Source organism: Monomorium pharaonis, chromosome 8, assembly GCF_013373865.1.
Source record: "Monomorium pharaonis isolate MP-MQ-018 chromosome 8, ASM1337386v2, whole genome shotgun sequence".
Taxonomy (NCBI): Eukaryota; Metazoa; Arthropoda; class Insecta; order Hymenoptera; family Formicidae; genus Monomorium; species Monomorium pharaonis.
Window position 1 is genome coordinate 19,459,910 of NC_050474.1, and position 16,959 is coordinate 19,476,868.

At 38.2% G+C, this 16,959-nt stretch overlaps 2 protein-coding genes and 2 long non-coding RNA genes across 8 annotated transcripts; 2 read left to right on the plus strand and 2 right to left on the minus strand.

The window, feature by feature from the left end:
* Window positions 1-500: 500 nt before the first annotated feature.
* On the plus strand, window positions 501-5,194 carry LOC105840891. Its single transcript, XM_012687975.3, has 8 exons — window positions 501-2,731; window positions 2,803-2,855; window positions 2,934-3,126; window positions 3,202-3,365; window positions 3,487-3,827; window positions 3,889-4,001; window positions 4,190-4,297; window positions 4,370-5,194. Exons 1-8 carry the CDS (start codon window positions 1,158-1,160, stop codon window positions 4,650-4,652), a joined length of 2,829 nt encoding a protein of 942 aa, XP_012543429.1. The 5' UTR covers window positions 501-1,157; the 3' UTR covers window positions 4,653-5,194.
* Window positions 4,824-5,638, minus strand: LOC114254797. The gene is made up of 2 exons (XR_003626095.2): window positions 5,242-5,638; window positions 4,824-4,925 (listed from the first exon to the last, which is right to left on the minus strand). It is a non-coding gene; the product is annotated as an uncharacterized LOC114254797 (long non-coding RNA).
* An 82-nt stretch (window positions 5,639-5,720) lies between these two features.
* LOC105830093 (yemanuclein) lies at window positions 5,721-16,090 on the plus strand. Of its 5 annotated transcripts, none has more exons than XM_036290772.1 (12): window positions 5,721-6,141; window positions 9,351-9,473; window positions 9,554-9,655; window positions 9,741-10,037; window positions 10,120-10,294; window positions 10,562-10,991; window positions 11,075-11,236; window positions 11,364-11,444; window positions 11,702-11,737; window positions 12,247-12,363; window positions 12,448-12,627; window positions 13,348-16,090. In XM_036290772.1, the coding sequence occupies exons 1-12, from the start codon at window positions 5,905-5,907 to the stop codon at window positions 14,552-14,554; spliced, it is 3,147 nt and encodes a 1,048-aa protein (XP_036146665.1). In that variant the 5' UTR covers window positions 5,721-5,904; the 3' UTR covers window positions 14,555-16,090. The 5 variants fall into 5 exon arrangements, with proteins under 5 accessions (XP_036146665.1, XP_036146666.1, XP_036146667.1 ...); XM_036290774.1 differs by having other exon boundaries at window positions 5,905-6,102; XM_036290775.1 differs by having other exon boundaries at window positions 6,020-6,157.
* Window positions 14,598-16,922, minus strand: LOC118646891. The gene is made up of 2 exons (XR_004964293.1): window positions 16,510-16,922; window positions 14,598-16,420 (listed from the first exon to the last, which is right to left on the minus strand). It is a non-coding gene; the product is annotated as an uncharacterized LOC118646891 (long non-coding RNA).
* Between the last annotated feature and the right edge of the window lie 37 nt (window positions 16,923-16,959).

Below are 16,959 nucleotides of genomic sequence, written 5' to 3' on the forward strand. Positions count from 1 at the left end.
TGTAACGGTCGCGCCAAGTGAAATTCTCGCGCGCAGTTTACGTTTTACTCGTGTGTGATATGTGTGATATATTATCATATTACGGATCGGGATTGCCGAATAAAGTATCGGGCGATCGTTATTAATGTGCGGTTCGAGAATAGTAGGATGATGTCAGCAGAAAGCGGCATCCATGGATTGATTCGGTATTCTGGAAAAGGAATGTAGCAGTAGCATCAGCAGCAAGAGCAGCGACAGCAATCGGTGAGTGAATTTTTATCAAATCAATTAATTGAATTTATATCATGTATATGTGGTATTGAACATTTATAGAAGACGATTATGCACATTTGCATAAAACAGATTTAAAATATGAATGCATATAATTGTAAAATTTACGGGTATAGCATAAAACAGAACCAAATAAACGTGGACATAGCATAGAAGAGACTCAAAAAGTCATGCACATTACCTACGGGATTCATAGATATTTGACTACATAGTTCAATGTGCACATTTTGTGCACATAGAGGCGCTGATGGATGAAAACACATACGACGCGATGACCGCTCTCAGGGTTATCGAGATATTTCCTAGCAAAATTCAATTTCTTAAATAAAAGTTAATAGCTAAAACACAGAGAGCTTTACTTTTTTAATTTAATATATGAGATACGTGTAAATGTATATCTACAAGTCATTTATTTGAAAATCTAGTGATCTCTGAATCCTCCCCTTATACAGTTGGCAACAGCAATTTAACGGACTGCTGGCAGTGCTGGCGGATTTGAAAGTTGAGCCGGTTTGTTTCACAAACGTGCACGAACGTGACAAACGGGATTATACTCTCTATTCGACGATAATGTCGCTTTTACTTGATAGAACTCGATAGACAGACTTACCGGAATCGCCGTACAGCGTGCAGGACCGGTATAATAAATGTGAATGTGCAACGTGAACGAACCTCGTTGCCCTTACCTCTCATCCTCACCGAAATCCTTCACATGTTCGACTGTGTTGACGTTGACATCGCTTCATCTCTTATCTCTCTTATGTGTTTATTTCCTTGACCGAAGACTGTAGCTGTGGAAAACTTCGAGGTCTTCAAAGTGACACTCGCGAAAAATAAAAGGGACGTTATTTTATAGTTAAATGAGAAAATAAGGGACACTGGAAATAATGTATAATTGGCACGTGGGAAATTCGGTGTGCGATTCGCAAAACTTTGTTCTGCAACTCTCCGAGGATTCTGTTGCTACCTCCTCTACCGACGACTCTTCGCTGCAACGTTACTTTACCGCTACAAAGAAGTACGTCGAGAATGACGTTATTGTGATCAGCGACTCCAGTTGCGGTTCGTCCCCCGAGCACACCGATGTATCAAAATGGAAATCGACTTTAACTTCTAGTCTTCAGAATAAAGAATATCGGAAACTACATCTTTTGGAAGTTTCTTCGGATAGCGAAAAGGAAAGGGAGTCCGATTCACCATCAAGATCCAACGATAAATTCTCAAAGAAGAAATCTGTAAGCAAGACTGTTGTACAAGTTGACAAGGCATCTAGCGAGGCATCATTAATTTCCAATGATTTAACTTCTGATAGATTATTCGATGCCTTACTAGCTTCCAGTAATGCCTTAACTAATAACAAAACTGATATTGGTAGCAGTGTGAAATGTAATGGAGATCAAATGAGTAAATCCAAAAGATTCACTGATAAATCTAAGAGACATATTGATAGAAGTCCTATGTTAATTACTGATCAGGAAGTGAATTCGAAACTAAGAGAAAAATATAATACTGAAGAAAGAAATGAATTAATTAAATCAACATGTGCCACATACGACAATCCTAATGTTCTTGGTAAACATCTGGTTTTCAATACTCCAAAGCAGGACAGCACTGGAAAAGCCAGGCTTAAGAGGCATGACATGCACAGAATTTTGCAGAACATAAGGTATACGCAAGTCATGTACGAATCTCCTAGAGAGAAGAAAGAAAACAATGTGATAATTGACGAGAGCACAGACATAGAAGAGGACATGCTGCATCCAGCTATATCGCCCAATTGCAATAGAAAAGTGCAGCATGCTAATGATAGCGACATTATTGATACCACTCCTAAAAATGCTATTTTACAAGTGAATTCGGCCGAATCATGCAAGTCGCATTTAAATATATCAAGGGTGATGGATTCCTTCAGACCTCTCTCTGAGAAGAAAAAGAAGGAGATCAGGGAGTGGCTACTGACAAATTTTTCTGACTCTCAGAGTGACGGTTCCTTCAACACCGTACCTCCGAGTGCCAGAAACAGTAACTCTGGAAATAGCAGCCTCGAGAGATTGGAGCAGACCTACGAAACTCCAAACAACAGAGGGAGAATCAACAAAACACCGCGGACCGACGAGAGGAGACAAAAGACAATTGCAAATTCTGACAATGTGACAGTTCATTCACTCCTGACGCGTCCAAAAACATTGGATCAATATTTTAAACAAACCAAGAAGAGTTCTGAATATTGCACACCGGATAATAAACAAAGACTCTTGCCAAAAGCGCAAACAGAGACAACAAAAGAGACAACTTTATCGGTAATAAATACATTTGAAACTAAAACTGTAACAGACTGTGCGGATATTTTAGACAAACTATATGGTACGTCATGGAGAGATAAAGCTAATGCAGTGCTTTCAACAGGGAAACCCAAGAAACCATTTATTCAATCGACAAGTAGGATTGTTCAAACGGAACGGTAATTTATATTTTTATTGTACAGTTAATGATTTAATAAAAACACATTTAATAGATTGTAGTTTATTACAGGAAACCTGTATCAAAGAATCAGTATCGTGTAGATTTGAACAAATCTGACATAGGTAAGGAATTTTGTTGTATTTTATTGAAGTCTGATTTGTTTATATAATTTTCTTTAAAACAAACTTCATATGTTTTAGTTGAAAATAATATTAAACCAAATCGAGGAAGGAACGTCCAACGAAAACAAAAAAAAGTGAATGATTTTATCAATGATGATTCATTGTCAAGTAACAGTAGTGAAAGTATATATCACAGTGCGTTAACGAATCCTACAACTTTTATAAGTAGTACGACCAAAAAATCCGTATCAGTACCAGCTTCAATTAAACGGTACATTTATACTTTCATATTATTTGTCTCAAGAGATATTGAATTCACTTAAATGTTATATTTTGTTCGACACAGGCTTCAGACATTATGCGATACGGACACTGAAGATGAAATTGATAAATCCAGCAGTCCTAAGAGTTTACATGGGAGAAAACTATCATTTAGCGACGATGAAAGTTCGAGCACGAGCGAATTTGATCCTGGAGATTATGTCCCACCAAAATTCACGAGTAACAAAGGTAAGAAATGTAGGATAAAATTTAAATTGCAAACAAAAATTAATTTTAAAATAAAAATAGGATGAACTATTATTAATGATAAAGCCTCCAATAAGATAATGTTTAATTTTTATTTTTACAGTTAATGGATCACAATCGACCAAAGTAGCAACTAAATTTGAATCGACTAAGTCTGTGGGATGCGAAACTTTTCTAGCGTCTCTATCAAATGCAGTTCCAATGTATCACGCTCATCCGAATGCAAAGAAATATAGGCTGGATTATAAAAATAATAAGGAAGAGTTATGTAAAAAATTGTACGAACTGTACAACGAGAAGATATTTGATAACAAATTGCCTGGAGATATGTTGATTGAATGGAACGTTCGTATGAGAGGAACTGCTGGATATTGTTACAACAAAAAGTCTGTAAAAAGTCTTGGTGGTGTCATTAAATCTTCGAGGATTGTCTTAGCAACAAAGGTATGCTTTCTTTTTTATTTTTTTTTTTAAATATAAATTAGTTATGGTTTATGTTTTATAGATTTTAGATACGCCAGATAGACTAAGGGACACTTTGATACATGAAATGTGTCATGCTGCGTCATGGATAATAGATAACGTTTCAGATGGTCATGGACATTTTTGGACAAGATGGTATGTCATGATGTGTTATTCTATAATTTTCGGATAATTGTGTCATTAAGAAATAGAGCACAAATTAATTTTATTTATTAAAATAATTAGAATAACAAATCTTTATTTTGTCATAAAATTTTGCACAGTGAGTATAGTAATTATTTATAGTAGTCATTGTGTAGAATTTTATGTAACTTACATTACAGGGCTAACAAAGCAATGAAGACATTTCCCGAATTGCCACCAATTCGTCGTTGCCATAATTATGAAATTAAAACTAAATTTACGTACAAATGCACAAGTTGTGGATACAGGTACTGGATATTGATTGACGAATCGATTTGTTTGTTACATTTCTAAAATTTATATTGTTTGTATAATTGCAGTATTGGACGACATTCGAAATCCTTGGATATTGAGAAAAAACGATGTGGGTATTGTTTTGGAAAGTTTGAGCTGTTACTTAATAGGACGACAAAGTCTGGCACTGTGCAACAAGTGCAGACACCGAAGAGAGAGCCCACTGGTTTTGCGCTTTACGTGAAGCAGAATTATAATTCGGTGAAAAAAGAGCAAAGCAATATGAGACACGCTGACGTGATGAAGCTTTTAGGTCAGCAATTTTCGGCAATTAAAATAGCTAAGAAAACTGACGTAACTAGCAATTAAAAAATGTCTCACGTTTGGCTAAATATCAATTGTGTACAATTTAAGTATTTTATAAGCGATTTTGAAAATCCCTCCTTCCTTGCATAATTTGCAGTTTTAATTAGTATTAATTTTAGAGCAGGTTTTTAAAGTGGATAATTGTATGTATTTAGATATTTTAGAGTAATATTCTGCACGTTTTTCCATAGATTTTTATAAATGCATACAATTACAGTGTAAATATTACAAGATACATTTTAGAAGACTGAATCTCTCTTTTATCTATTACAGGCACTGGAATGTAAAATATATTTTTTACACATCTAAATATAAATCCACTTAAGATACATTAATATGAAATATTTATATACATAATGCGACAAGATATTTTATAACATAGGTCTTATTTAGAGGCATATACAAATACTTTCTAATTTAAGTAACTTGTGTTTATAGCAGTATTCAAACAATGACAGCGACAAAGTACGCTTCGAGAGCGCCGCTTTGTCATGTTAGACAAAAGGACCTGTACTAATTATCTTAATAAAAAGTTTGATACAAGATCCTTATTTTTGCATTGGTGTCCGTCCCTGAGATTTGAAAAATTTACCTGCTACGGTACAGCGAGCTCTCATTCACCCTTTCCAGCATCGCGCATCTAATGTGATTTGCTCTCGATCGCATCATTTGCTATTTGCCATTTAACTGTGATACGAGCGTCGAATTCAGAGTTTATCACCTGATCAGCTGCTCGACGTGTCGTTCATGACGCACGGGTTATCTAGAGATGTACGTCCGCGTCGAACGCGTACGTCTAATTTTACATGCAGGGCGCATATTCTGCAACTTTTAGCGAGAGCATTGGTACCGTCGTTACATGGTGCCGTCGAGTAGATATAGATCTATTTTACATTACAAAAAGCGGCGCGATGACACGACGTGATGATACCGACGCTGTCGCGGGAGAGGCGGGGAGAGGTTGCAAAACAGACCGGCGGGACGGCGCGGCGGCCGCGGCCCCCGACGCGCCCCCGTTGGAAACGCGGTGGCAGTCGCGGGCGCAGGCGCGGTGGGCGTCGCGGCGCGTCGTCCGTGGCGCACTCTAAAAACAGTCGTGCCGAAGATGGCGACGTGTGAGCGGCGGCGTCCGCGCGGTGTTTAATCTCCGAGAAGAGAGAGAGAGAAGTGCGAGGAGGTGTATCATGTTGCCGCGGTCGCATAGCCCGCAGTGTTTCCGTGATCCGCGTTAGGCTCGGCGACAAATGTAAAAGGAATGTCAGAGGGTGCGAAACGGGTGCCCCTGCAGACCCTGGAGTTCCCGGAGCCTCTGGGCCACGCGACGAAGAAGGAGAAAAAGGGGAATATGGGCAAGCAGCTCGCGCCCTCCTTCCGCTTCACGCTCACCCTGCCCGAGTCCAACGAGAAGACGTGCCCGGAGTTCAACTACGCGCATCTCCTCAAGTCGGCGGAGGTGAGGCTACCGTGCGATCAGCCCCGCGCACCCCAGGAGGTGAAAACAAAAGACCGTATGTCAAGCTTGTGCATACATACACGCGAAACATACGGGGAAATAAGGAGGAAAAAGAGAGAGCGTGTTCGTGCCTGTGTGTAAATGCGCGACGCGAGAAAGGGGGAGGGGGGGGGTGGGGACGGGGAGCGCGAGAGCGAGAATGCGTGTGTCCTATCGATGGGACGTCGACGTCGACATCGACATCGAGAAGTTGCAGGGAGGGGTTGGGGGGGGGGGGAGGAGATCCTCGGTCACAGAGGTGGCCGCGCGATTGTCACGCGGTTCGCGTTCCGCGCGCCGGAATCCGTCTGTCCACCTCTCTCTTTCTCTCTCCCTCTCTCTCTTCCTCCTCATCTCCCGCGCGTAAGGACGTCGGAGACGGGCGAGAACGGTTCCTTTTGATCGATTCCGCGGTGCCGGATTCTCGGCGCGCGGTTGTCAACGTCATCGCCGTCGCGCGACGTACGGAGCGTCGCGGCTGTCCTGTCACGAGGCGGACGGCGCAGCGTCAGTCAGTCAGTCGGCAGTCGGGTTCGCACCAGCGAGGTGCACGTCGTTCTCTCTCTTTCTCTCTCTCTCTCTTTCTCTTTCTCTCGGGAGAAACGCGGCGTCCTTCGCGTGCGTCCCTTCCGCTCGTAAAACGTCTGCAAGAGAGTTGCCATTACGAGACCGTCCGGCGTATTATCCGTCTCCGTCTTCCATTCTCCTCTGTCTCTCTTTTTTCCCCTCCTCGGAGAAGAAGAGAGAGAGAGAGAGAGAGAGAGAGAGAGAGAGAGAGAGAGAGAGAGAGAGAGAGAGAGAGAGAGAGAGAGAGAGAGAGAATGAGAGAGAAAGAGAGAGAGAGAGAGAGACGCACACACGGCAACGGCGATGCCTTATTCGTGTGTACAGACCGTCTACGCCGGTCTATTTCGCAAGCCACGTACTCGTGTCCGCCGGGTCTTGGTGCACGGAGGAGAAGGATACGCGGAAAACGCGATCGCTGGGAAGCGGGAGACAAAGAGGGAGGAGGAGAGAGAAAGAGAGAGAGAGAGAGAGAGAGAGAGAGAGAGAGAGAGAGAGAGAGAGAGAGAGAGAGAGAGAGAGAGAGAGAGAGAGAGAAATAGTGCGCGACACACACGGCGTGAACGTGTGTGTCGTACACGGAGGTCTCTTATTTCACGCGCGCGCGAGAGAGCGTGCTGCGGGACTCTCCTTTCTGAATTGTAGATCGATGCACCGGAGAAAGGGAAAGAGAGAGGATTGCTCGTGACCGTCAACACGTATCGAGTACGCCGCTCGAGACGCGTGTCACGCGTTCATACCTCCTCCCCACGTGTGACATATAATTCCGATGTAATGTAAAATAAATAAATAAAACTCGAATTAATCTAATCTGTTTCTTTTCCCGACAGTTGGCGAGTGTTCAAACAGCCGTTTCTGCTTTCGTGGGATGCATTCGCGAATAAGTACGATCCTGTGCCACACTGTTGATCCGGGACGATTCGGGACTATCTTTTCCATCTTTTGTAAATAAATCGAAACGGTTTTATGAACATTATCGGACGGCTTTGCCGAATATGCTTCGCGTATCGTTAAATAAAGTATAATTTTATTTTCGGGACATTCGCGCGCGCACAAATTATTCAGGTTCGTCGCGCCGCTTTACAATCGCTCTTTGTGTCTCGCGCGACGGCGACGGGTTTGATGGGACGAAAGGCGAGAAATGTGCGTGTTCGCACTCGCTCGTTCCCTTGTCGCCTAGGCCATCCTTTCCTCCGGCCCACGCGTCGCGATCGCTTCATTTCCATCGATGGCCGCGCTCGTTGCCGCGCGTGCAATTTGCAACTTTGTTTTGATCGCGCACGTGTTTCAAAAACGTGGCACAAATTCGCGTCGGCGAATCAAATTTCCGAGTGGCGGGGGCGCGCGTTTCGAAAATTTGCGCAAATGTAAAGTCCATGATTATACGCAGCCGTCCGTGGGATGATTTTAATTGTGCTTTGCGATTCGAGCGCGAAATCGGTGTTCCTGAAAATCGAACGTTGGTCTCTCGTCGCTTGACAAAAGGCCACGTTCAATAGGCTTGTTTTAATTTTTTAACTACTCTCATTCTCTCTCTTTCTCTTTCTCTCTCTCTTTCTCTTGTATTATTTCATCACCGTTTCGTCGCGCTCGCGTTTTCTTTTCCATTCAATTTCACTCTGAATTTTTTAATTCATCAAACGATGAAATCTCGTTTCGTGTTACTGGGTTAACTCCATATCTTTTTTTTTTGTTAAGAATTCCAATAATAACCGCAAGCGGTGGAGCAATGTGGGGGAAAAGCGATACCGCGTGTTATATCTCATCGATTGATTGAGCAACTAATTGGACGATTAACAAGGCTGATTTGAGACACGTTTGCGTAGGGAAAAAAAAAGAAATAGGGGACAACCAATTCTCGATCGTCAATAGCTGCGTCTTGCAGGCAGGATCAATCGCTTGATTCGGCGTCTCTTCGATAGGGGAACAGGAGACCGTAGGAGGTGGTTCGCGACGCGACGCGAAGGAAAGCGCGCGTGAAATCACAAGGACGACACTCCCGTTTTATGCGCTCCTGGTATCGGTGGACATTCATCCAGCACCCTTTCGGAGCCGAGGCGTCCATTCCAGAGCTCCTATATGTCATCTCTATTCTTCCCTTAGATTTTTATCCCTTTCGCCATGGAAAACATGATAATCTTGCGAAAATCTTGGGAGTAAAGACTATGATTACAATTTTCGATGAAAAATAATGCGAATTAAATCACGGACTATTCCTTATTAATCCTTACATTTTGAAAATAATCGAGATTTTTTTATTTATAACTTTTGCTGTAATTTAGAGATATTAGGTCATTCATAGTTAAATGGATTTTAGCAATTTTGTAGTTATCGTTTAGGAGAAATAAACATAATAGAAATAATGGATTTTTACCGATAAATTTCATATACGTTGATTGTGAAACGCCTCTCAATGCCTCTCGTCATTATCAACGATATATTCAAACTGGATTCGAGTGCTTATACGACTACGTGTACAGATATGGTCTATTCTCTCTGATCGATCTGAATTTTTTATAAATTAGTGAAAGTAGTACAGAGAGCGAAGAGCGAGAGCGATTTGATTGTGTATTACTAGGTCAGTTTGCAAACAAAACGTTTCGATACGTACTCGATCGAATAATTGCAAATTAATCTGTTTGCAGAAAAAGCGGCGGAAAGAACAAAAGAGGGGAGATGAGAACGCGACCAATGGACTGGACCCGTTCGACGACGACGATGACGAGGATAAGCTTAGAGATATGGCGAGACGGTTTGAGGCGAAATATGTACGTTGATGGAAAAATGATAAATCTTTGGTTGGATAAATGAAATTGCATAAACGATAATTATTTTTTTGTTGCTTTAGGGAACATCCACTATGGGAAAGAAAAGGCACAAGTATGACGATTACGTAGACTTGGGTGCGGGATATGACGAAAATGACTCTTTCATCGACAATACTGATGCTGTATGTGAAGCTCCTCTTTCTATAGAAAAAAATGTCCTCAAAAATGTCGTTTTTAATGTTATAATTCTATGTATTTTGCCAACAGTATGATGAAATCGTACCCGAAGAGATGACTACAGCGCACGGAGGTTTCTATATTAATTGCGGAGCTCTCGAGTTTAGAGCAGCTGATAGACGTTCGTTAGTCCATAACAATAACAACAACAACAACAACAACAACAACAACAATAATAATAATAATAACAGTGATGATGAGGAGAGTAGTGAAAGTAGCGAGGAGGATACTGAAGATGTAGATAGTCCTAAAAGAGAAGATAAACGAACCATTAGCTCTTCGGATGACGATGAGACAGAGGATATTACTGGTGATAACCCGCGAAAAGTAATTAATTTTTAAATATACGATACTATTTGCTTCTTCCCCGTATGTTACTTTGTAATAATATAATAACGCTTATTAACAGAGACGGAAAATTGAAGAAAATAACGAGAAAAAAGTTAATCACGAACATAATAAAAAAAGGAAAAAGCCGCAAAATCATCAGACGCAGGACGCACAACAGCAAAATTCTCAACAAGATTTGGAGCTTTTGAGACGGAAGGAAAAGAACGAGACGACAGATGCTGAGGGAGGTACAGGTAATATTTCTTACTTTTTAATATATTAAAACCTTTGGCACACTATACGATTTTTCAAGCTAGATCGCATACGAGGCGTCTTATGACGTATCTTCATTGGCTTACGATTGGTGACATAATCGTTCGAGCCAATCAGGACACGTATTAAGACGCCTCGTATGCGATCTAGCATGAAAAATTGTATCGTGTGCCGAAAGCTTAACTTAATAAATTTTTTTTTAAATGTTTGATTCACGCATTATTTGTGAAATAAATATGACTTTTCAGCTTCAGAAGATCAAGAAGAGAAGAAAAAGTCTGATAAACCAGAGAAAAATAAAATAATTGAGAAAAAGTTTGATATTAAAAAATTCGAAAAGAAATCATCCAATAGTAACGGATATGATGTGAAGAAAATAGATCTAAAAAGATTGGAGGCTAAAGACAGCAATATTGATGATGCGATAGAGAGTGTCGTCAATGCTGCTAGAGGAATCGAAGATGAATCGAGTCGCGATACAATGGATTCGGGAAAATCTCGTGCTTACCTTTGTGTTGAATCTGACGGAGAGGAAATGGAAAATAAGGAGGCGTCTTTACCTGAGAATCTACCCGATGATATAAGAGATATAGTAAATAAATTAAAAATTCAAGCGGAAAACAGCAAAGACGGCAAAAGTAAATTCTTTAATAGCACAGTTAACGAAATACTCTTTAAGTAAGTCTGTATTATAAATTATTCAAATTACAAATCACACAAATTATGAAAATTATTTTAATATCCGATTATTTTTATTACAGTTTAGAGAAGAAACTGCGAATATTGAATTCGCCTAGTATAAGATTACAAACCTATGGACATCTTGTGCGGTTTTTACCTTGTAGCAAAATTACTCTTCTTAGTAGGGCTAAGAAGCTTTATTTAAAAGACGCCGATCACAGAGTGAATGAACCGATGCAAAAGTAAGATAGCTGCTTTAATAATACATATAGTATATAATAAATTTATTGTTTTATACTTATTAGTAATATACAAATTATCTGTTAATTTTTTAAAAGTTATGTTTGACAAGGTTTATTAACTTTGCAGATTAAAGGTGCTCATTGATAATGTTATGCCTTCAGTTATGGACAAATACATGAAGGAATGTCAGAAAGTTGCTGATGAAAAGTGAGTAACTTTATTATATATCGTATAATAGTAATGGTCTGGCCGCAGCTTTTTTTCTTGATTGCTGCGGCAGTTCACTTCTTTTTTTTAAATAATATGTCTTAATTCTATTTAATAAATTATTAATTTTTATAATATTAAACAGTTTAAAAAAAGAATCCAGTTTGCCAGAGAGAACGCAATAGTAAAAAATATTAAAAAACTATATAGGTCATAATTTTTTGACTATAAACTTATTCTAATTTTTTATTTCTCAGTCCTCAATTATACTGGGAGATATATCGGTACTGTTGGTAAGGCGCCCCTCGTAAGAGGAACCCCTTTCTATTCTCGCCTCTTCGACTGCTCTTTCTCTTTATCTTTTTTCTCTATCGTCTTTAATCTTTTCCTTCTAATCTCTTCATGCTTACATGCTTTTGCTCTCTCAATTATCAACATTCATATGATTGATTATGTTTGCATATAGAGGAAAAGACATTTTATTACTTAGCTTGTGCACATTATTCTTCATCTGTCATATTGAGAAAGCAGAGGAAGATGCGGGGCTTTTTATCATCAGTATCAGTGTTTGGTTCATCACTAGAATCATCTTTTATGTCAAACGAGAAAACTAGGCATTTGATCTGGGACACAATTCGATGACGAGACTATTTGATTACTTATCATATGTTATTATTAAAGAAGAATTAAAGATCGCGGAATTCTGTCACAACAAATGCTGATCATCATTCTTTGTCATCGCGGAATCATGAATCTTCGTAATATTATCTTTATTAGAATGTAATTGATTGATCGGTTTCAGGGGTTTTGAAGGAACTCCTGCAGACGCGGAGAGCAGCGATGAGGAAGATGGTTCATCTAAAAATATGGAAAAGCCGAAAATACCACGGAAACGATTTCCATGGACTGACGAAGCAAAGTATGCTATTGATCAAAACTAGATTATTTATATGTAATTTGACGCATTCCACATTTATCATGTATATAAAAATCTCAATTTTAGAAAACTCGTTCTTGAAATTGCAAACGCCAGGAGACATTATTTCAAAATTCTCAGATCAAGAAAAGAGAGTATGGAATCGTTTGTGGCTACTTTTATAGATACAAAAGTCTTACCATTGTGGCCACCCGGATACGTGCGATTGCAAACTTTGCTAAAATATGCTAGTCCAGTTGAACCCGCGTAAGTATATTATATATTACTTTATTACTTATACACTTATATTCTTCACTATTGGTACACTAATGTCTACGTTAGCGTTATAAGAAAACTTTCGCTATTTGTGCTTTGTTTCGTGTGCATGAAAGTCCCTTATTATGGTTTTTTTCCTATTTTCACTAAAGTGAAAGGAGTGCGTATCTGAATTAGGATCAAGATCTTTGAAGATTGATTTAACTAATTTCTTTGCAAAAATTGCGACCAAGAAATCTGGCGTGTTGTCACATGACTATATAAAAAAGTTAATTCCTTTTTCGCTTCATTGTTTGATTATTGTATGTTTTAGGAAGGTGTAATGGATTAATACTGATTTCTACTTCTTCGCTCAAAACATTAACGGATTCCTAGAAAAAAAGTCATATTCTACCGAAAGTGATACTCAATTTAATGCATTTATAGATAAAACAAGATTATATGATTATAACATTACCTTGTACGCAAATGTTTAATGTTAATTTATTTTTCGAGTTTTCGATGTTTCTTTTTAGTTTCTTATACATGCACAAATTGCTTTAGTTACTTTAATTAACATATATATTTTATTATTATTAAATGCACACAGATAATCTTACACTTTTGTTTCTTATTATATACGGTTTGCCTTTTTCCTATCTTATATTTACATATTTCTTTGATATCAGTATTCATATGCTGTTTTATATTAATAAATTATTACGATTTTAGCATTAAGAAGAAATTGAAGAAGCCAAAAGAAATGGTCAGTGCAAACAACGTTACCACTTCTGTCAATACTCAAGTTTGCAATGTTGTCACAAAGAACGATGCAACAAACACGAATAATCTTTCATCTCAAGAAAATGAGAGGACAAACACGAATATGTCCAAAGTTCAGATCATCGGTGAAAATTCGACAAATTTTGCAAGTCAAACGACAGCGAAGTCTAACGACGTCAATATCGATCGAAAACAACATAGTAGTAAATATAAAGACAAGCATACAGAGAATAGTACGAGCCTGCAACAAGAATGTGCCGCGGTTTCCGCCAATAATTTCACAGTTGGTAAAATTTCTGTAGTACCTACAGCACAACTGATGGCACAAAAGCCAATGAAGAGTCACGCTGAGAAATTTAATTTCATGGATTTAACAAATAGTTCTCTATCTATAACACGTGTTGATTACGACAAAGTATCGCCAAAGCTAACTGAAACAATAAAGGATAGAGTTTCTATCACGGCATGTCCAGAACCCGTGAGTCATTCTAAAACAAACGAAACTCTTCCAGCTGGACATCATTCCATATACAGACAAGATACTTCCTACTCGTCAGGACAGGCCTTAAAACACAGATTTTTGCAGGAAAATACTGACGTTAAATGCGATAAGAGATTGGACGATAAAGATGTCGACGCAATGATCAACAAGACTGACAAAAAGGAGAAAAAACGAGAGCGATGTGTGGAAGTCAAGCATAAATCGTCGCACGATCAAAAGAAAAGAAAGAAGGATCACAAGATGATTGAGCAACAGACAGGGCCTATTAACCAAGACCTAGTGCCTATGCCACAGCAACCGACCCTTTCGAAGGAGGAACAGGAACAAAGACAAAACGAGGAAACGATTGCTGCAACTAATTTCCTCAGTCAGATTATCAACGACGACTCTTCGCCGCGAGGATTAACTGATAAACGGAAAGATGGTTTTATTACGGACGATACCTTGGGTAATACGATACAACCAACGGAACAGGAGAAAGATGTCCAGATGGTAATGAGGTCGTTGAAAGAGCTGCAGGAATTACAAGAAATGAAATACTCTCCTAATAATTCGCCGGTCGGCAGTACCATACAAAAACCTGGTAAATCGAACGCGCAGTATGTTACTTATCAAGAAGATTATCAAAGATTATATCTCAAGAAGGAGGTCTAAGGAAGGAATGATAGAAATAATGTATGTTATCGCCTGTTTGAAGTTTTTTTTTTCTAGGAAAGATATAGTGATGATCGGTTAGTTTTGCGAAGGATAATGGACGGAACTCTCGATATATTTATATATTTACGTTTTGTTTTGTACGAACGTTGTAGCGAAGGCTGACAGAAATTTCTTCCACTTGTATGAACCCGTCGCTATTGGCGATAAGAATGCAAATTAAAATGCATGCAGATGTCGAATATAGGTTTATAGCGATCATACTGTGTATGTCGTGTGTAAGGATTTTTAAAATATTTTCAAACAAAAACCGCCAAATTATGTACATACATTATAAATTCGCTAGCGGTAGAATTTCGGTTGTATGTGTACAGTATAAGTATATAAATTATAAAATTCTAGAGTACTCAAAAGAGATGTGGATATACTTGACAAATGAACAACGAGCGAACAGCGAGCGCAAAGTTGAAATTAAAATGTCTATCAATTTTGTAATAGAATTAAATGTGAATTAAATTTTGTTTATATTTACTAAGCATATATGTTTTCAAGGGTAATAAAAATTATATTTGCTCTCCGTTCGTTATTTGTTCGGTATATGTATATCGTAATAAGTATTTATGTAAATAAATGAGTGCAGCGTCCAGTCGCTCCGTGAATTGGGTGTTATCCAACAATTTTATTTTCATTTATTCGACGAGCCATCTGTAATTTTGGCGATTTGGTGACATTTACTTTTGGCTACATATATAACATTTTATTTTAATCATAAATGTAAGCATTAAATGCTTTCTTTTTTAAAAATAACGTCGCAGTAGAAACGAATGTATTATTGATATTCGTAAACTTACGCTTTGCATTTTCTTTAATTACTTTTTAATCACCCTGCGTCACAGAGCGAGAAAAAAGATGTCTTATGTACTGTTCATTCTTGTATTTTGGTTGTCATTTCTCATCGCAATATATATGAACTTAAACGAAAAGAAAACGATTAATTCGGTATATCTATTAATTTCTTGAAATTGCTTTATTGCCTTCCATGATATGATAATTATGATTATAACAGATGGCGATCTGCTATAGATAATAATTATAATTATATACGGATTGGCGATTGCACAGAACAAATTAGAATGCGAAACTGCGGTACTGGATACGCGCATCATTTGGTAGGAACAAAAGGTCGTAACACTTCCACTGTACATTATCTTTGCGCCGAATCTTTTTTTGTCGTAACATCACAATAAAATGTAACTTCAATGCTTCATAGTGTTGGAGGAGGGAGTGCGATTATCACTAGATTAGCTCAAGAAGGTACATGCAAGCATCCGTTGCTTTCTCAACTTGCAGATTTGTGTGGCTTTGTATGTGGCTTGACTGAACAATAGATACATTAGATAGTGCGAAGAGAAAGAAAGTGCGAGAGGACGTTGTGTGAGAAAGAGATGTCTAGCGAGACGATGAGTACGTGAGAGAGCGAGAGAGCGAGAGACAACTAGAATATTTTTGGAACACATAAAGATGATTAGTACTGTATTATATACCGTATACCTTACCTTCCCTTTCCTTTTCATATTTTATCCTTTATGATACTTAGAGTACGATTATGAAAAAAACGTCTTGTACAATTCCGCATTGAGAATTTTCACTAAGACGACTTAAAATATAAGTTTTGAATATTTTTTACAAAAATCATATTTATATCCTCAATTATATCCTATATAAAGTCAGATTTTTATTTTCTTCTACGACGCGAATCGCATTGTTGCTAGTGCTTGTAATCTAATTTATTGATTTACTGATAAACACAGTACGCGAAAAGATCCAACGCCGCCATTAACACCGTGTACGATAGGAGCGAAATATCTGAAATTTTCACAAGACGTGCTCTTACCGAAGATTTTATTTTTCACATAATTGCGAAAAATGTAAAAGAATTTTGCTTTTTGACTTACCAGAGTTTTCTGGTTGCAAACTCAAAGTGTTGTCGTAAAATATAAAATGCATCATCGTTAGATATACGTTGAAGGCATTTGTGCAGGTTCGAATAATCCACTCGTATTCAGGATCTAGCAATTTTTTTTCAGTCATTTTAATGTTTATTCTGTATTGTTGCATAAATGACAAAAAAAGCTATAATTTTGCTGATTTAAAATTAAAATTTTTCTGATTTAACATCTTGAGAAAAATAGTAACGCGTATCGATTATGTCATTTCTCTTCGACTGTCGGCATCGGGGCAATTTCAGAATGCGAAATAAGTAATGTGACCCAGATACCTATTTTTCAATCAAAACAACTTTGTGTTGGAAAAGGCCAAAATTTTTATTAAGTAATATAAAACTATAATACTCAATTTATTTTTAAGAGACGATATACATTATTCATACATAATTGAGCAAAATT